The 21,411-nt window shown below is 38.6% G+C and overlaps 1 protein-coding gene and 1 long non-coding RNA gene across 15 annotated transcripts in view; one reads left to right on the forward strand and one right to left on the reverse strand.

Annotated features, from left to right (window-relative positions):
* Positions 1–21,411, forward strand: part of LOC127418986 (eukaryotic translation initiation factor 4 gamma 3-like) — a 75,029-nt gene continuing 53,618 nt past the window's right edge. For 3 of the 14 annotated variants that reach the window (XM_051659967.1, XM_051659962.1, XM_051659965.1), the window contains exons 1-5: positions 7–819; positions 5,378–5,471; positions 11,911–12,075; positions 18,412–18,504; positions 19,068–19,100. In XM_051659967.1, coding sequence (XP_051515927.1) covers positions 653–819; positions 5,378–5,471; positions 11,911–12,075; positions 18,412–18,504; positions 19,068–19,100 — 552 coding nt within the window. In that variant the 5' untranslated portion in view covers positions 7–652. Of the gene's footprint in view, positions 820–5,377; positions 5,472–11,910; positions 12,076–18,411; positions 18,505–19,067; positions 19,101–21,411 lie in introns of all 14 variants that reach the window. The other 11 variants (XM_051659968.1, XM_051659969.1, XM_051659970.1 and 8 more) reach the window with 7 other exon arrangements.
* On the reverse strand, positions 7,101–18,390 carry LOC127419018 (uncharacterized). Its single transcript, XR_007893588.1, has 3 exons — positions 13,249–18,390; positions 11,959–12,056; positions 7,101–11,750 (listed from the first exon to the last, which is right to left on the reverse strand). It is a non-coding gene; the product is annotated as an uncharacterized LOC127419018 (long non-coding RNA).

The raw sequence follows: 21,411 nt of genomic DNA on the forward strand, positions 1-21,411 counted from the left end.
TGGCATTCATATAGACAAGCTTTAGCTGAAGTCATTCCTTTTGACAATACATTGTTGATAATTATTTCCTTGGCTGACATCCAAGTTGGCTCTGAGTACATCCGTATTCACTCGTTGAAAATTCCACTCACCAAAGATCTTCACGGAAACACCCGAAGTGAAACGAAAGGTCGGTCCAGTAGGACTGCTGGTGGCGGCCACAGCGCCATGTTGAACGGAATCATCACACTCCGTGGAGAGCCTCTCGTCAAAGAGCAGTTGTAAACAAAGTGTTATTTATTTTCCAAAGGGGGCACGCCTGTCAAGATCGCCCTGGCAAGAAGAGGCGACCTAGATAATCGGAAACCCCGACCGGGGAGGGGGAACAGCCCCCCAAACCTTCAGCAATGAAGATAAACCACAATAAGCGCTAGCCGGCTAACTTTAGCCTGCTATTCTATCAATAAGCTAGCTAGCCTGTTAGCTCAAGCTTTTCTATCCACTCGAACACCGGCAACCTGTTCCTACAAGGCCGGGTCTTGACGTAACTCGCCAGCAATATTTTTTTTTTACCTGCATTGTTTTTGCGCGCCTAGTCGCTAGTTAATTTATTATTGTAAATATCTGTATAGACGTGTGTTTGTTTGTTGTTTTTTGTTTTTGTTTTTTTGCAATGAGTTTGCCGCCAAAAGCGGTGCCTAAACCAGCCGCTGCCGCCGCTGGAACTGGACCTGGATCCGGGCCGTCACCCTCGAGTCAGCTGCGGGGCCCCCTGCCCCAAGTACCGCTTCCACCAGGGCCGCCGGTAGCTCAGCAGCCACCGCCGGTGCCGCATCCACCGTATCCTTCTCTGAAAGCACCTTCTTCCATCACAAATCTTCGTGTGTGGCGGTGTTTCAAAACCTAGTGAGATGCCTATCTAGACAGCACTTTCCAACATCACAGGCGCGCTCGAACGAGCGATTTGATCCGCATGTGAAGCCTCAAACTGCTGTCGATGTAGGCGGAACACTGGGGTTTGGAACAGCCAGACTCGGAGTGTTTTACTGTGCCGGCTAACTGAGTGTCAACACAACAGGAATATATGTTTGGTTTAGCTGTGGCGTTTTGGCTTATGTTTTGGGTTTGTTTCTTGTCCATGTAGGTGTTAATAACCTAATGTCAGCGGTGTAAGTAGTTGTCAAAAGCCCAGATGCCGGTGCACAGCCGGTTGAGGTTGATCAAGCCGGGCCAGAGTGACGGTGCTAAAGCGTTTAGCTTTACGTTATTGACGTATTTGACTTGAAAAATACTTAAGATTGGTCGCCCCCTTTAATTTTGTTGTCGATAAATGTTACTGCATTATGTTACTGATATGCCAAGGATGTGTGTGAGCTAAATCAATGTCGACAGCAGTCTGGACCTGTTGTAAATGTTTCTTACAGTAAGGAGGGGTGAAATTACACAGTAACTGTTCTAAGAATATGTGTTTTCTGCTATGCTGCTACAATAATGTCTTGTTCATGTGCTTTACGGCTCAAATGCCATTCTGTCGTAACCACATGCCATTATGTCTGCATCTTCAGTGTTTGAGCTGTTGTCTTCTGCACATGATGCTCCATGTTTTCCGATCCACTGGCTTTGCCGCATTTAGTTGAAAGCAGCTGTAGACCTCAAATCTGCCCAGTATGACTTATGGGTGGCTGGACTAATAGGCTGCTGTTTTCCTGTGGCGTAATAGGCCAAGAATTGTATATTTTTTGAAATGCAACTTCCCCTTGAGATGTTTTAATGACATCATGTCTTGAACAACAAAGTATATTTATAGATTAAAGGGTTAGTTCACTCAAAAATGAATATTTTCTCATTATTTACTCACCCTCATGATATCCCAGGTGTGTATGACTTTCTTTCTTCACCAGAACACATTTGAAGAAAAATATAAAAATATCTTAGCTCAGTAGGTCCTTAAAATGACAGTGAATGGAGATTTCTCTTTTGAAGCTCCAAAAATCACAGACAGTCAGCATAAACGTCATCGATACGACTCCAGCGGTTAAATTAATATCTTCTAAAGCGAAGCGATCACTTTTGGTGCAAAAAAAGATCAATATTTAAGAACTTTTTAACTATAATCCAATGTGAGGGTTAGCTTCAGGAGAGGATGAGTCCAAGCAGCCTCTCATGTGACGTGATACGGATGTAATCTCACACTCTCCACTCGGTTGAGACATCCAGGATAAGCACACAAACGCACCATTGTGAGTAAAGAAACAGATAAATACAGATCTAAACCAAAATCAACCAGGCTACTGTACAGTGTTCCTCCTTTTCACTTGTAAACAGCACTGCTCTTCCGACTGTGACTCACGTGTGTCAGTTCTTGCGTGTTTCAAATGCCAATGCGATTACGTCACACGCGCATATCGCTGCAGAACGGAAGCATGATTTAGAGTTTAAAAATGTACTTAATATTTATCTTTTTTGCACCAAAAGCAGTCGTGGCGCTTTAGAAGACATTAATTTAACTGCTGGAATCGTATGGATGAAGTTTATGCTGACTGTCTGTGATTTTAAAGAGAAATCTCAAAAGAGAAATCTCCATTCACTTGCATTTTAAGGACCTACTGAGCTACGATATTTTATTATTTTTCTTCAAATGTATTCTGGTGAAGAAAGAAAGTCATACACAGATGGGATATCATGAGGGTGAGTAAATAATGAGAGAATTTTAAGATTTGGGTGAACTATACCTTTAAGAAAATTTGTCTTTTTTTTTCTCCTACTTATAGAAATGGTGAGTCCTGATTGTTTTGGGGAGTTTTAAAGATCAAAGTGTTAAATACAAAATTAGATGTCTTTTCAGTGGAATAATAATGCAACCTATTTCAACCAGAGACAATAGCCTTCTCTTTTGGTTTTATTTTTTATCCTGCTGGGGATTCCCCAAACACATTTACAGTTAATGCTTTCTATTTCTGATCTAAAGCTAATTTTGCAACATTTCAACAGATATTGACTTTACATACAATGTTTTTGACATTATAGATATATATAAATTTCCATTCAGGTGTTAAAAAAGCATAGACATACATTCCATAAAAGTTCAAATGAACGATTTAAATTGTGCAGGATAGATACAAATATACAAACATTTAACATACAAAGCTAAGATTTTGGAATTTTCCTCTTGATCACAGATTTTTCATGGTTAGTTTTGTGAAACTCAGTGGACTTGATTTTCATTCAGTTGGTTGTTGCCGTAAGGAAAACTACAAGTAAACATTTCCTAGTGGCTAGCTGAGAACTTATTCATCAGTTGATCTCTTATAACAACATGTCAGATTTTTATTTGTATTTATCTTACCTATAGAAATCTGATTTGGAGCAGAGTCAATATTTAGACCAAGATGCACTGAAAAACCAACATGGCAAGATGGAAATTTTGGAGTACCCAAATGGATTAAGGATTGTTATGAATGTTTATAAGGAGGACAGAGAAAAAATGAGCAAAACCTGCTGTCACTATGCTGTGTCACTGCAAACTTGTAGTTAAAAAAAAAAAATCTGTAACCTACAAACCAGTTTGAACAGTGCCTGTAAAAGTGTGACGTGGTTCAGGAGCACCAGGTTACTGTGACAGTTTCATGGCAGCACGCCAAGGAAAAGTTAAAATGGGTAGCTGACAGCTGTTGTTTAACCCTAGTTACAGTAAACTTTACATTTTCTCTGTTTGAACTCTGAATGTGCCTGTGGTGCAGTGGAGGAGGAAGGGTTTCACCCTCATAACAATAGCCTAGTTGTACAGGCCGAACCGAGGTGGCACTGCTCTGCTACGAGGATGGAGATGGAAGACACATCTCCATCCTCAGCTACTGTACTGAAACTGCATGTTAATACACAAAAGCAACTTGTGTTTGACAATATTGCTGCACTCTTTCACTCTATCTTCTTGCAACAAGAATTGCTTTTCCACCATCTAGTCTATTAGTTCTGAGCGTGGTGAATAATAGTACCAGTAGCATTTCCACTTGAGCACAGTACGGTACGATTAAAAACCATTCCCAGCCCAGTTTTCTCAGCATGGTTGGCTTACTGTACTCAACTGTGCTTGGAATGTGCTACAGCCATACAAACGCAGACAACGTCCTCGGCCGATGCGTTGCATCTCGTGCTGTTTTTTAGCATCCTGTCTTGGGACTCCTGCATTCTGTTTCATGCCATTATACTCTGTTTAGGTGTTTTTAAACAGAATAATGTGTCTTATGTAAATGCCCCCTAAGGCCAGAAACATACGTAAGTATGCATACGCAGATGCTTAACATGCCTTCTTGTGCTACGGTGGCAGTAACAAACCTCAGTACTCAAGGGGGCGATTGAGCTACCTTTAAAAGTCTGTGTCATTAAACTGGATCTGTTGTTATTCAGATAAGTTGCTATAAATATATTGACTTTTCTCTTGCTTGCTCAGCAATTTTCTCTTCAAACTGTTGGTCCTCCATGACAGTAGTTTGTTTGAAAGAGAGAACGCAAAGGCATATAATCCGCTATAGCACCCCTTGTGGCATCATTGAGAATGCAACGTGTACTTGCGTAGTGATATGAATTGCGGTCTAACACATTTTTTAATGTAATAGCGCAGGAAATCAAGCTTGCATAGCTAGAAGTGTCTTACTTGCATATAGTGAGTTTCAGCCTTAAGAATCAAGTCCAACTGGTGACAGGTGAACCCGAAACAGCCTGTCTATACGGGGCTTGCTTGACACTGGTTTGCCAACAATTAATTTAGTCAACTGACTGATTAGTTAATTTTCAAATATGTAGTTTTGGATAACCCTAGCGGGAACCATATTTCTGTAACAGATAGTGTTACACACAGTGTTCAAGTAAATTAATATACATTTTCTTATATGTTTTTGATAGAAAATTGCACTTTTTTAGCATACTTATGTAAAGCTCATATTTCTGTTTGGTTCTGGAGTTTTTTTTTTTTCATTTTACACCCTGATGTGAGCAGGCATGTCTTGACAACAATGTGAATTCCAGTTCACTCCACACAGCTCCATAGGCCTCTTTTCACATTGTAATAACTGCATCTAACCCCAAAATGCTGGAACAATTAGATAAACTAGGAAAAACCTTTTCATTCTTCACAGAGCTGTAGCTCTGAGACATCCATGACAACTTGTCCTTATTTTTAGAAAAGCATAAGGAAAAGAGACGGCACTTTGTGGAGGTCTGTCATGTATAAAATGTACGTAATTTAATGCAAACGTAGAAATGGGTGTTAACCTAATTTGTTTGTGCTTGAATGTGAACTTTTTCATTCTGAAGTCATTGAGCTAAAATGGTTTCCTTCATGCCTTGTGTGTTTTCCAACCTTGTTGCTGTGTTTGGCCTTAAGTACTTTCTGCTCCAGAATTTTCCTTAATATCCCCCCTAGGACGTCCAGACTGCCGCTTCCCCTGGAAGAGCGAATCTTCTCCACACAGCCCGTCGCTGCTGTCTACAGTGTGAGTTGAACTCCCTTTTTTCACTTGTCATCAGGCGACTTTACATTGAGCTGATGTAGGTCCTGCTTGCTGCAATCATTTTAGAAAGAATTTGACAGGTTCTTTTCTTTATAATATGCGCTATTGAATTAAGGGCGCTTACACACTTGGTTTGATTGGTAGTAACATCCAAGTTAGGTGATCTGATCACAGGTTGGCAAATACAGGTCTAGATGGGGACAAATATACTCATCACTGACATTTGGAGGTTGTAAGAAATGCATATGACCATTGTATATGTAGTGTAAATGCTATAGCATCCTGATGTGTCCCAGGCAAGAGCAAATTACTTCCTGCTCACCTATCAGTCAACCATTGCTGGTTAAAAATGGTCCATACATATACATGGACAAGACTCCATGAATAAACTTCAGCAGGGTAGATATCAAAATGCAGTCACCCAGATCATGTGCATTTAAGATACATGTTTATACCCGGTATAAATGCTAATCTGTCTCACCTGGCCACTTGAACCTGAGATGGATATTTTAAAAAAAATTAAATTCTCCCATTATTTACTCACCCTCGTGCTATCCCAGATGTGTATGTCTGACTTTCTTCTGCTGAACACAAACAAAGATTTCTAGAAGAATATCTCAGCTTTGTAGGTCCATACAATGCAAGTGAATGGTGATCAGACCTTTGTAGCTCCAAAAGTCACATAAAGGAAGCATAAAAGTAATCCATATGACTCCAGTGGTTAAATCCATGTCTTCATAAGCGATATAGTAGGTGTGAGTGAGAAACAGATCAAAATGTAAGTCCCTTTTTTACTCAATCTCCACTTTCAATTTTACATCTGAAAGTCACATGTGGTGCCTGTTTAGTTTCACTATCACATTTGAAAGTTAAAGTGGAAATTTAGAGTAAAAAGGGCTTAAATATTGTTCTGTTTCTCACCCACACCTGTTATATCGCTTCTGAAGATATGGATTTAAACACTGTCATATGGATTACTTTTATGCTTGCTTTATGTGATTTTTGGAGCTACAAAGGTCTGATCACCATTCACTTGCATTGTAAGAACCTACAGAGCTGAGATGTTCTTCTAAAAATCTTTGTTTGTGTTCTGCAGATGGAAGAAAGTCATAAACATCTGGGATGGCATAAGATCCCATTAATACCAGCTGTAAACGGGGCCTAATTTGTTTCAGACCACCCCTGCCCTGTAGGTCTCTTTTCACATTGTATTAATTGGCTCAGAACCATGGCATGTTCATAAAAATATCAAACAAAGTGCCTTTTTTTTATTAAACTAACCCAAGCACACTTTACAAGCGAAACATTTCACAAAAAGAAGTTTGTTATAGAGGTAAAACTGATATCAGTCTACTGATTAATCGGTGCTGATAGTTGCTTTTTTAGAACTATCGGTTATCGGCAAAATTTATGTCGAAAATTGCCAATATTTTTTTTTTTTTTTTACATTTTATAGATTGATTTCAAAAACTATCGGCTGATTATCGGCCTTTCACACCACCTTAGTTATCGGTATTGGCAAAATCCACTATCGGTCGACCTCTAGTTTGTTAAGCTTGAAATACTAAAATATAGACACTTCTGCTTGTCAGACGTTAGTAGGATGTTTCCATTAGTTAATCTGATGAAGTACACCTGTGGTTATTCTGCTAGGGCACCTGTGTGAACTAAAAGGGCAGCTGACTTCACACATCCACTAAAAATCACCCTGACACCAGTTGCGTAAAAATCATTGCAAAAATAGCTGAGATAAAGGAATTTAGTGCTGAGAAAAGCTCCAGCATCATTTGTTTCCAGAATATGCCACTTGGTTTAGCTTAAATATATTGCTGTAGAGATGGCTAAATGAGGAGCAACACAGAGAGAGGCTGGAGTGACCTGAGATTTACAGAACCAGTCTAATGATGTTTGGATAGTGGTGAGGGAAGTTGAGGGGTGGGGTACTTTTTCTGCTGTGCTGGTCTTTCCCATGTTCCTGCTTCCTGAGTTGGATCAGAGACCCCCCTCGATTTGGGAACCGTGATCTCACGCCTGTTTCCCCCAACCCCCTCCTTAGCACAGCACCTCACCCTGGAAAAGCCCAGGCTGCTGGATAAGCTGCGTAATCCCTGCACATAAGTGGGTCAGTCCCCACCTGCCGATGATGCCTGGGAAAGTGGGAATTTTAGTTGAAAAAGAGCAGGAGGGTAGAGCCAGTTGTTTGAAATTGCCGGTGTTCAGTTCAGCTGTCAGACTGAGTTCAGATTGATACTGTATGTTCCAAAACCTAGTGAGCTTCCTCTGTTGGGAGCATTTTAAGGAATTATAAATGGCTGGACACAAAGGCTGTGCCAAAAGTTTAGAAAAAGAATTATGCTGCTTTAAGATAATGCATTTTGGACATATTCTAACACCATGTGCTAACCATACGTGATGCAATAAGATTCCATCGACACTAGGGCTGCAACGGTACATGTATCCGAACCGAACAGATGCAGGGCCTTCGGTACGGTACATGAATGATTACATATCTTAGCATGTGTGAAACCAATATTAAAACAACATATAACGAACAACACAAACCGCGTAGAACTAAAATGAAAAGAGTTTGCAGAGCATCACGGGACCGCACTGAATCAAAACTTAACAGAACAGAGCGGCAGATGGTACACTAGAAACTGCGGATCAGACAAATGCATGTGAAGTTTATGCAGACAGTTCTTTGATCAACGTGCTCGCTGCCCCGGCGACTTTTGCACGCTGTCTCTGTGTTTATATCCGCGTCTCCTGCTGAACATACTTACATGCACTATACATTATGGAACAGCCTTTCTGCCTGGGACAAAAGGTCCAGTTGTCCCTCTTATCAGCGGCCCTGCTCATGAAGCTCATCTAACATGATGACTCTTTTGCGGCAACATTATCCACATGCCTCTTGATCTTATGGGAGCAAAGCATAAACAGCCTGTGCAAGTTAGTCTCACCATGGCGTTCAAGCAGCCTCTCGCTGTAAGCTCAGACAGGCTTAAAGCAATAACGAACGCCACAGGAGTATTTTTTGCTGCAGATATACGACCACCCTCTCGTCCGATAATGTGGATTTTCTCGAGAAAAAAAACTTGAATATTGAGTGGTAAGTACAAGTGGTAAGCTGAAAGGCAAAAGATACAGAAATCTGCACTGCTAATGCCTTAATTTTGTCACAGTTATTATAATTGCATTTTTGCCCTTTTATTATTATTTGTTTGTTTACAATGTGCATATAAGAGGCTCTGTATTGTTATTTCGTTGAAGAAATAGTGCAGTCATGTATAAATGAGCCATCACAAAAAGAATTGTAGCCCATCAGCCACTTTGTTTTCGAAATAAATAATTTAAAGAAAGATTCTCAAAACCGAGGTATGTACCGAACCGTGAATTTTGTGTACCGTTGCAGTGCTAATCAAAACTGATCAACACCATCGTCCACAGAGTGTGATAATGCTGCGCGGCACAGCACAATTACATCCAGTCAGAACATATTTTATCTTTAATGTTATGAGAAGCTGGGGTTTGAACCAGTGAGAGTGCAAAGTGGGCGGGGCTACTTGGAGCTGCAGAAATAGTGTTTTCCAAACGGCAGTTCTGCGGCCTTGAAGGGCACGGTGGAAAGGGGATGCCACTCTAAGCGTCATTCCAAAAAAAAAAATTCACAAAAAGCCCTTTTACAAGACTGATTAGCGAAGGGTACAATCTTACAATACTTTCATTCTCCCTTCAGTGTGCCTACATCAAGAGATTTGTCCTTCGAAGTGAGTAGGGCATAGGGATGATCACTTTCAATTGGAATTCGCCTATAGAAAGCAAGCGATCGACAGAATGTTCTTCTGCTTGTCGCCGTCATTAGCTTAGCAACATGCTAACATCAAACTCCATTGGAAACAATTGCAAATCAGGCCACATCCACACCAATACATTTTCATTTGAAAACTCATTGATTTTGCTATGTTTATGACTCTCATCCACACTGGAATCCTGTTTTCCTCCACTGAAATTGAAACTTGAGGCCACGTCATCCATGCTAATCCGTTTTCTTTAAAAAAAACAAAACAAAAAAAAAAAAAATAATTTTCCAAAGTATGCCGTAATGGAGCGCATTTTCGAAATGCTCCATTTTCGGTGGAGGGAAGCGCCATTCTAGTGGATAAGAGGCATAAACATATTGAAATCAATGAGTTTTCAGACAAAAATGGATTAGTGTGGGTGTGGCCTCTTTTGAGGTTCCATCTCTGTTAGAATAGTATCTGAGGAGACAGATGCCTATGTAAACTGTAAACAGAGAGGCAGCTCACTAGGTTTTGCAACAGACCTATGGTGCATAACCAAGGTAGAGGGATTTGTTTTAGCATAGCTCTTTCCAGGCATGCAGGTCTGGCTTGCAGATGGATGCAATTTAACCATCATACTTGCAGAAAGTGGGTGCTCTTTCTTTGAAGCCTCCTCCTTGTCTTTGATCTGCGAGAAAGAAGACAGTACTGCGGGTCTCCCTTTTTCTTTAATGATTTTTGGAGTTCAACAGACTGAGGTCTCTCCCAGTTCAACCACCAAGTTAATGTCATTATTAGTTTCGGGCCCGCATTTACAATTTTTAATTACTTCAGCGACTTTGAAAATCCAGGGAGAACTCACTTTGACACTGCACTCTCTCATATGCCAGTATATGTGATGATAAAATACCATAACCAGTATTCGCTGGGGAGTTTCATGCTGTGGCTGGTTGCTACAGTATACATGTAAGGAAAGCATGCTGTAAGTGAGGCAGACAGCTGGTAGGTTTTTTTCCTCCTGACTTTGTTCTTTGTTAATTTGCTACAGACCATGGGGAAAAAGCTGCCTTAGACAGTGGGGTTAAAGTTAACATGAAACCTTAATTGACCCTATTTACTTTCTTAATGCACATTCGTGGTTCATCTGTGCATGTTGTTCCAAAGAGAGGAAATATTACTCCTCCTATTAAATTATTTTACCTTTAGGCTGATTTCACTGAAAAAAATAACTTTGTTGGCTCAGCCATAACGTATAAAAATAAATAACTTCTACTTAGAAATGTACATATTTATAAAAAAATGTAACCACTTAATATGCATTAATTTGTAAAAAAAAAAAAAAAAAAAAAACTTAAGGTGAACTTAGAGAGTTACATAAAGTAAATGACTTCATGAATTCCTTGAACTTCTTTAGCTTACAAATCCAAAGAATTAAGATTTTAAGTGCTACTAACTCAAACAATCAAGTCCTTACTGAGGTTGTGGGGAATACCCATAAGCCCTTGCGCTTGAATAATTTAAGCATATTTGTTAGGTAAAAATGAACTTATGTGGGCTTTTAATTAGTTATTATTAAGTATTATTGAGATTTGAGCTTTTTTTATATATATTATTGATGATGTTGTTTTACTGTAAATAGTTGTTTCGCGTAAAGTCACCATTAGGGTGTTTTGTGTTCCATAAGTGGTCAAATTGGATCCTGTTCAATCCATGTAATCTTTCCTTGCGCATGTGAAAATGTGTATGGCTGAAATACAGCTTGATGTGCACTTTTTAGGGGAAACAAGTTTAATGCCTGACGTCAGTAATTATTTTCTTTTTGAGCCAGGTAAATTAAGTAGAAACATATAAATGTTTATTTGAAACAACTTGCTATGAGTTACTAAATCTTATTCATGTGACAAACATTAAGTAAATAAAGTTGAATTAACTGATACAGTTGTGTATATCTAACAAAGGTTTTCTTGGTGTGCTGACATAAAATGACCATAAGTTACATTAAATTTAAATTAAGTTAAATTTACTTAAAAAGCGTGATGCAAAAATGCTACATATATATTTTAAGTAAATCCAACACATAATTTTTTTTTTGCATTTTAGGCTGTGTGGGTGGGGAAACAACAAAAACCAATCAATAAACGCAGCTATTTAAGCAGTGTTTTAGGCACTTTTGTAGGTAATGCAACCTGCCTATAAATCTTGCCAGGGATTTTAGCAGTGACACTGTTTAACGCTAACGTCATTAAGGTTATGGTAAATAATATTGATTTGAAAAAGAAGCTTTCCCATTGGAATGTGTCGATATGCTTTTGAACTTGACCTTCAGTCTCTATGCCCCAGTCAAAAAGCTTTCTCAAACATGGGTGCCGGTGGTGTTTCAGGAGGGGAGTAGTCCTCCACAATCATCTGCAAACTTGCATTCAGGTTTGGCTCCATTCTGGTATGGATTGGCCACTTTTCATCCTCCGATCAGTTCCTGGTGAATAAAATCATGTCTTTCTTTGTAGATTCAGTTTTACTAGAAATCCATCATATTATAAAAGTAAAACAGGTTAAGAAAGTTTCATGTTGTCATTTAAAACAGTGATGGCTGCTTTGACTCCTCAGTGCTGACTGAGTTTTCTTTGTTTTCTCAGGTACATAGAACCCCTGGCCCATATGACATCAGCAAGGGACACACTAACCTTGCGGGCACACCGCCAGGTCACGCCTCCTCCACTGGACTCTCTCAGGTATCAGTTTCAACAGTATCCTCTGCACATCTGTATGGTCACCCTAAAGGCTGGGAGGCAGGAGGAGGGGTGAGTGCACCCGCAACTGCCTGAGTCTTTCTGTCTGTGTGTTTGTTAGTTTATGTGTGATTGTGTGCTTGCCACTGTTGATCAGAACATCACTGTTTGGTAGTGTTTTTTCTCACGGAAATCACAGTATGAGTGGCTGTCTTCTCTTTATATCATGAAACTAAGTAGTTTTTCAATATAAATCTTGACGTCTCATGAGCGATATGAGATAAGCATGTTCATGCGAAAACTTGCGCTGTTTAGCACTAAAAACATACAGTACGTGCCATTGTGAACAAGCTTCACCTGTGCCCTCATGAACAAGTACAGATGTCAAGATTTTTACTAAAATGACAACATCAGTTTTAACATCAAAAATGGAGAAAAACCTGACAATTACAATATGTCATGTAAACTTGATTTTCTTGCATAGTTTTGTGTAAGCCAGTTTTTGTAAATACATGTAAATACACTCAATGTGTAGTAAAAATAATTAAAAACTTTTATTTGTAAACAGGCATGATCACATTGAATAAGGCACCAAAACGCCTTTAAAGGTGTTATATATGCAGTGAAATTGGCGTAATGGGCAAAAATCTAAGTCTGCTGACTGGGTTTTGCTTCAACCATTTATGGCCATTGCTTACTAAAAAGAACACTGTTTAAAGTGTTTATGTGACCTTAAAGAGTGTAAAGTTATTAAGAATAACCAGTGAAAGATCAGACATGTAAACACATCCATTTCTTTGGTAACAAATTTTTGATCTTTTACAACACTGATTTCTTGGACAGGATGTAAAGCCTAATGTTTTCGCTTGAGTTAAGAAGGATTTGAACGCTTTTTTCACCCAGCGAAAAATCTGTCTAGAGACATGAGCAGATAGGCTTGTAAGATTGCGTAATCTTTGGAAACATGCTGTGCTGGCTGTCAAAAAGAAAGCAGTGCAGGTTTCATGCATCTTAGTTTGACAGTTCTGTTTAATCATCACTGTAAACAGATAGTTGAAGTACAGTCTTTACAGTTTATTAGACTCTTCTTTCTGCTGACAGCGATCTGCTGTGATGTGTATTGTCTTTTGTTCATATTGTTAATATTTGATGGAAACCCGGCATATCTATACTGAGTGTTCTCTATTGTAATGAGCCTGTGGAGAAGTTTTAACCGGTGTGTCATCGTGTAAGTATGCTCATTACCTGAGTCTGTTGGTGTGTAATGGTCCGTCACACTCATGCCCTGTCACGCAAACACACACATGCTGCACCCAGCTGACTGTGCCACAGGAATAGAAAGTCTGTCAGGGTGACTCAGCTGTTCTCAGGCTTGTTATCTGTCTGAGACCAGCGCTCACATTCCCACTCCACTCCTGCACTGCACTGCCAGCACACGCAACCTGACAGCAAGACTGGCTATTAATAGTGTCTGCACTAAAAATGCTCCAGAGGCTAAAACTTAATTACCCCTATAACCTCTCCTCAACCAAAACATGTGAATACAGAGAGAGTAAGAGAATCGGTGTGATTCATGGATGTTAGAGGTGGATGGAGATTTGGGCTGGTAACTAGGGATGCACAGTATTTTTGTGAACAGATTGGTATCGGCTAATAGCAGCAGATCTTTAAAGGAATAGTTCACCCCAGAATGAAAATTCTATCATTAATTTCTCACACTGATGTTGCTTTAAACATGTATAACTTTCTTTTGTAGAACACAGTAAGGTGTGTTCCACAGGGTTTTGTTTGGCATAATGTAAATGGATAGTAAGTGTGGTCTGTCAAGTAAAAAAAACAAAACAAAGTAATCGATAATATTCATGCATTATATTAAGTCTTGGAGCCATACTGTATGATCACTGTGCGATGAAAAGAACAAAATTGAAGTAAAAATTGATTTACTCTCAAATAAAATAAAATAAATTGAGTAAAGTGCTTTAATCAAATATGGTGGCTACGTCGATAACATCAAACCTCATTAGTTCTCATCACCTCTCGTGGCCAAACATGCAACGTCATGACGTTATCACCTTTTGTGTTTCATGGAAGACAGAAAGTCATATGAGTTTGGAGCGACATTTAGGGTGTGATTAGGGTGATATTAGAAGCAGATGATGTCAGGACTAATCATTTTTGCCAATTCAAGCTGTATATTCTTTTTCTTAGCTGTGTTTCAAAAGTACTAAGCAGTTGTCCTTTTTCCTACTTGATATTTACAGTTGAAGTCAGAAATTTACATACACCTTAGCCAAATACATTTAAACTCAGTTTTTCACAATTCCTGACATTTAATCGTAGAAAACATTCCCCGTCTTAGGTCAGTTAGGATCACTACTATTTAAGAATGTGAAATGTCAGAATAATAGTAGAGAGAATTATTTATTTCAGCTTTTCTTTCTTTACATCACATTCCCAGTGGGTCAGAAGTTTACATACACTTTGTTAGTATTTGTTAGTATTGCCTTTACATTTTTTAACTCAGGTCAGACATTTTGTGTAGCCTTCCACAAGCTTGTTGATGGAAGGTTTGTAGACCTCCTTGCTCGCACTTGCTTTTTCAGTTCTGCCCACACATTTTCTGCTGGATTGAGGTCAGGGCTTTGTGGTGGCCACTCTGATACCTTGACTTTGTTGTCCTTAAGCCACTTTGCCTCAACTTTGGAGGTATGCTTGGGGTCATTGTCCATTTGCGACCGAGCTTTAACTTCCTGGCTGTAGTCTTGAGATGTTGCTTCAATATATCCACATAATTTTCCTTCCTAATGATGCCATCTATTTTGTGAAGTGCACCATTCCCTCCTTCAGCAATGTACCCCCACAACATGATGCTGCCACCCCCATGCTTCATGGTTGGGATGGTGTTCTTTGGCTTGCAGGTCTCACCCTTTTTCCTCCAAACATAAAGATGGTCATTATGGCCAAATAGTTAAATTTTTGTTTAATCAGACCAGAGGACATTTCTCCAAAAAAACATGTGCACTTACAAACTGTAGTCTGGCTTTTTTATGGCGGTTTTGGAGCATTGGCTTCTTCCTTGCTGAGCAGCCTTTCAGGTTATGTCAATATATGACTCGTTTTACTGTGGATATAGATACATGTCAACCTGTTTCCTCCAGCATCTGCACAAGGTCCTTTGCTGTTTTTCTGGGATTGATTTGCACTTTTTGCACCAAACTACATTCATCTCTAGGAGACAAAATGCATATCCTTCCTGAGCGGTATGATGGCTGAGTGGTCCCATGGTGTTTATACTTGCGTACTATTGTTTGTACAGATGAACGTGGTACCTTCAGGCATTTGTAAATTGCTCCCAAGGATGAACCAGACTTGTGGAGGTCCACAATTTTTTTTCTTGGCTGATTGCTTTTGATTTTCCCGTGATGTCAAGCAAAGAAGCACTGAGTTTGAAGGTCTTAAAATACATTAACAGGTACACCTCCAACTGACTCCAATTAGCATATCATAAGCTAATTGCCTAAAGGCTTGACATAATTTTTTTGAATTTTCCAAGCTGCTTAAAGGCACAGTTAACTTAGTGTATGTAAATTTCTGACCCACTAGAATTGTGATATAGTCAATTAAAAGTTAAACAATCTGGCTGTAAACTATTGTTGGAAAAATTACTCATGTCATGCACAAAGTAGATGTCCTAAACGACTTGCCAAAACTATAGTTTTCTAATATGAAATCTGTGGAGTGATTAAAAAATGAGTTTTAATGACTTCAAGTGTATATAAACTTCTGACTTCAATTGTAAATGTTTTCCAGCCTTATTTTACTTCAAGCATGATAAATTCTAGATTGAAGCTCAAGGTGTTTTTAAATGATAAAGATCAATATATCTACCAGGAAAGTACCAGCCAATATTGGACTATTTTGAGATTATCGGCATCGGTTGATAACTGCATCGGCATGGCCGATTAACCTAATTGTTACCTGCTTACCTGCCCCTTGTGTCAGTTCCAAAATATACTGAGTGACTTTTGCAAATGAATATTGAAATTTGTTTAACATTTTTGGTAGGGATAGGTATTGATACAGATTTCCAGATACAATTCTGATTCACAAGCACTCGATTTGATTAGATTATGATTTTATTCAATTCCGATTTATATTGATACAGTATATTATAGTTATAATGTCCATTTTGCTTAAATATGAAAGAAATTCTTTCTCCGCTAATTCTGTTACAGGGGACCTTCTAATTTGGTACATTACGAAAATGTTCATTTTTACATATTCTATTTTATCATTAGTTTTTCATAATTGTGGTCTCATTTTGGCCTTTTAAAAATGTACAAATCCATGTATTCCATCAATAAATATGATTTTTTGGAAAAGCATATATTAAATATGAAATTAAATAATTCTGCATATATACAGAACATTAGGGCGGTAATGATTCACTCATCTCACGATTCGATACATGATACTGAACTCACAGTTTGGTTCAAGATTCTTTAAAATAAGCCTAAATTAAACTAAGCCTAAATCAAGAAAAGTCAAGATTGAAAGTTTATTATTATTATTATTGCTTTAAAATATGCAAAACAGTTAATTTCCTTTAAAATTAAGCTAAAAGTACTGTTCTTAAAAGTGCTAAATGATCCATCAGTGACTGGGACTAAAAATCAGCCCAGAACAGGGCAACGATGACACCAAATGGAAATATTAGCTAAATATTCTGCTTACTAAAAATACACAGTTATGTTTGATACATATGCTGCTTACACACTGTCACTGATTAAATACAATTTAAACATTTTAAATTAAATTTTTATTTTTCTAAAATAATATTGTCTCTGATTACATCTACAGTAAATTTTATTTTCAAAAATACATATTTAATGGACGTGCATTCCCTCGTGCTGAAAATGCACGTCCTGGTGCTGCCTGTATTACATTTGCTTTTGTGTTTCAGTTTCCGCTTTCGCAGTGTCAGGCAAACTCATCGTACAACACCTGTGGCTGCTAGTGGGCAATCATATTTTAGAGCTGCTTGTGTGCATTGAAGCGATTTCCATTTGTATACCAATCTCCAATCTAGTCACGTTTTTTAACCACATATACATATTTTGTTACAGGTTTATTGTTAATATGCATAATTTGTACTACAACCCCAATTCCGAAAAAGGTGGGACAGTGTGAAAAATGCTTATAAAAACAAAAAGGAGTGATTTGTAAATTTATATTCATCCTTTGCTATATTGAAAGCGCTACACATAATATGTTTAACCTTGTGAATTTTTTTTTTTTTTTAATGTACAGTAATTTCAAATCAGATGTTTGCAACACACTCCAAAAAGATGAGACAGCGGCAGTTTAAGACTAATAACAATTTGATGAGTTGAAATAAGACGATGTGAAACAGGTGAGGCAATTGTGTCATTATACTGTATAAGGAGCCTCCAAAAACAGCCTAGTCCTTCAAGAGCAAGGATTGTTCAAGACTTGTCAATTTGCCAACAGATGCTTAAGCAAATAATCTAGCACTTTAGAACAATGTTCCCCAAAGACAAGTTGGAAGGATTTTGGGCATGGGTTATATAGTTAATATAGTTAAAAGATTCAAGGAATCTGGTCAAATCTCGGTGCGTAAAGGGCAAGACGAAAGCCACTTCTGAATCGATCTTGGGATTTAAGAATTAATATCGAGTTCGTTCAAATAAAAACAAATTTCTGTACGTTTTGTGTTCATATCATTTGTTGCTATTAAATTGTATGTATCGACCACCTTGCTCTCTTGATTTTAGTATCATCATCAGCCACTGAAAAAACCCATATAGTTTGGAGCAGCAACAAAAGGTTTTTGGTATTGGCCATAATATCTATATCAGTGCATCCTTTCTGAAAACCAAAAGGCTATAGGTTTGAACGCCACACTGGGCGACCCATGAGCCATCGCCATTGTGCCCTTGAGTGAGGGGGACTCTCCCTGAAATACATTTATTGTAAGTCACTTTAGTTTGGATAAAACTGTTTGCTAAACAACTACTTACTATGTTTAAATCCTGCTTGGTTAGTTCTCTTTATAGTTCTATATTGTCGAGCCCAGTCACACGTAGACGCTCCGTCTGTGCCCACACATGTCTGCCCAGGACTACTCCTCTCTTTCTCTCTTTTTCTCTGCGTTGAAGACAGCATTGAGGAGATGGCAGATTTGTAATTGTCAGCAGACCACAGTGTTTGCAGCAGCAGGGAGTGGACACACTCGCTCTGTTACCCACACTCGTGCAGCACGCACACACTCACTCAGCTGTAGAGATTTCACAGGAAGGGAAATACTCACAACCTTCCCTAACTGTTCTCCCTTTCTGTTGGTGGTTTTTCCCTTCTCGACACCTTGGGGACCCTGGAACTCTACAGTCTCCATACACACCTGGACAGAATGCCGGCACAACACCTCTCATCTACTCTTCGCCAACACAGCCAATGAACGCACAACCTCAGGGCCGCCCCGTAAGTGCCCACAATGTTTTGCTTACTTTATCAATTCAGAATCCATTACTTTTCTGTTAACTTGTATAGTGTCACTGTAGCATCAGTATGATCAGATTGAAATGCTAAGAAATTAATGATACACAATACTGCTGTCAAAGACAAACTGCTGTAACTACACACTTAGACTATGATTGGTCTTTTGACAAAGGAGTTTGGCTAAACTTTTATCCAATTTTTGAAAATGTAATTTATTACAAAATCCACACTAAAACCAACTTTGAAGCCATTCCTCTTAGTTTCAGTGTTGGCATAGTTACTGCATTTTGCCTTTGAATGGCAGAATATGCTGTTTTATTCATAGTGTGGTTTGTGGTGATTTAAAAGTCCTGTGTGTATATGATACAGAAAATGCCTTGCATCATTGCCACACTTCCTCTAAGGAAGTGCGCTTTTTAGTGACTGCCTGTCATGCACAGCTTGTGGGTTTACATGTTTGTGCGTGATCATTCTCACCTCTCGCTTTTCTCTCTTTCTCTCTAAATTTCTCTCTCTCTGCCATGCCTCTATTTGCCTTGATTCAGTTTGCCCCTGGACCGCGTCCTACCCATCACCAGGTAATGTACGCAAATGTATGACCTCCTCTTTTCTCACACATCATATGCTCCAGTGTGTTTCTCTGACAAACGTAACCCACTGATCCTGATTCTCATCCTGTGATAACTTAATGTAGCTGTCCAGTTCACTGCAATCATTCAGAGTGTGTTTACACCAGGGTTTAGCAAAATTCAGAATTTAAGAATTTGCCATTCAATTCATAGGTTGGAATTTGAAATGTAACTGATCACGCCTTACAGTATATTGAATATAAATTTTAATTGGAATAACAGGAAGAGGAATATACCGAATTGCAATTTTAAAGAAATTCGACTGCACCAAAACAGTCATAATTTAATAATATATGATCTTTTTCCACCCTGTCTCTGGCCCTCTGTCTGAAAAACTCAGTTTAAAGCTATCTGGCCCTTTAGGACTTCTTTGTAAACACCCATTGTTCTGGTTGGCTAACTTCGTGCAGTTCCTCAAATACAGACATATTTGAAACTCAATCAAAAGTAAATTAACAAACATTATATTATAATTTATAAAACTAAATTTCAGGGTTAACACATAACATATACCCAACATATTTAATCTGAATGTTTCAAAATGTTCATGACATTTGAAAAGCAGTCATGACATTTGTGAATGAAACTGTGTACTCATGGATCTTGTATTGTTTAACAGCTCCATCTTTCAATAACAGTTCCTTTGCAAAGTTTGAATCATATTGTGACTTGTTCACCAGCAGTCTTCTCTGGTATAAGCCGAAAACATGCAATCCACGCTGAAATGCTCTGAATACGCAAACGTAATACAACCCAAGGTGATATTGTGTGCTTCAACAGGCCAAAGCAGAGAGGCTGTCTTCACCGGAGCGACATCTCACATCTTACGTGTTCAGAACAGCATGTGTTTCTCCCAGAAAGCTGCGGCAGCTGAATGAGACGCGTCTTTAAAAGTTACGCTTTTACCGCTCTTAAAACGCGGCGCACATCGTCGGAAATGCAACGAAACGATTAAAGACGTCCATCTAGTCCATGTTTACAAAAGACTAACAATTAAATATAGCATAGATGAGTGCAAAAACGGTCCAAGATGCCTTCAAAACAACAGGAAACAGCGCAGCTGAATGAAACACAGTGGAAGTCTCCTTTTTACATTAATAACTCTTTTAAAAGCAGCCCAAGATGCATGATAACGGTCAAAGCCATTCATCTAGTGTAGAAAAACATTTAAATCCAGATGGGCACATGAAGGTGTCCTGTGTAAGTCCACTTTTCAGTAGATGAATCTCCTATGACAGGCCCATCTCTCCTCTACACCTGTGTGACTGACTGTGTGACTGAGCTCCAGTGGGCAGGGCCAAAGGTGCAATGATGAAAAATAGGTGTTGATGTCTTGCTGGAGGCAGTCATTATGCAGATGTCTTTAGTCCTTGTGACGTCACAAGTTCCACAAATTCCAAACGCCCCGTTTCTAGAGCCTGGTTTAAATAAATGCTATTTTTCTATTAAGGAGGAGGCTTTCGGTTCTGAAACTTACAGGATGTTTTTATAGTACAATGACCTCTTGTATGTCAAAAGATCAAGGAAAATTTGATTTCTCATGTCATGACCCTTTAAAGTCTGGGAACAAAGTGTCCAGTAACACATGAATACATGCAAAGTTCTGAATGGTTTGTGTAATCTGTTTCACTTTTGAAAAATTTCTCAGTAACCCAAAGTTGTAGTTTCAGTTTCATTAAGCTCAGACACTGTGTTATAACTTCTTGTAAGCTTTGTTTGATGTGTAATTCTGTCTTCATTTTCAAGGTTTGAAAATGATCAAAAGTTGACCCTAAAGTAATGTAGCTTCAAAGAAATGTTTCATGTTCATATTTAAGCTCTATTTAAAGCATCGTGGCATGCTGTTGAATACCACAGAAAATATTTTCATCTCTCTTAGTTTGTAAAAGCAATTGCTATGGAAGTCTTTGGGCATTGGGCAAAAACCAAAACAAAAGAATGTCTCGGTCCATTTTCTCAATACAATGCCAGTTGATAGTGACTCACTTTAAAGCTTGAAAAGTTTTCTGAAGGCATACAATTTCAAATTTGTGTGAACTGTTCCTTTAATTATTCCATATGAAAATGTGTGATTTGAGCAGTGAAGTTGTCTAAAACATCCTTGTAGCAGTAGAACTACTGTTCTAGGTGGAACTTCTAGTAATGCTTTACCATCGTAATTTCCCTTTCTAGTATCCCTAGTTTACTGTCTTTACATGGTTGTGACAGGAGTTGAAAGAATGGATAGAACTGATGCCACAGATGCTGTCGAGAGAGTTTA

The sequence above is a fragment of the Myxocyprinus asiaticus genome, chromosome 28 (assembly GCF_019703515.2).
Source record: "Myxocyprinus asiaticus isolate MX2 ecotype Aquarium Trade chromosome 28, UBuf_Myxa_2, whole genome shotgun sequence".
Taxonomy (NCBI): domain Eukaryota; kingdom Metazoa; phylum Chordata; class Actinopteri; order Cypriniformes; family Catostomidae; genus Myxocyprinus; species Myxocyprinus asiaticus.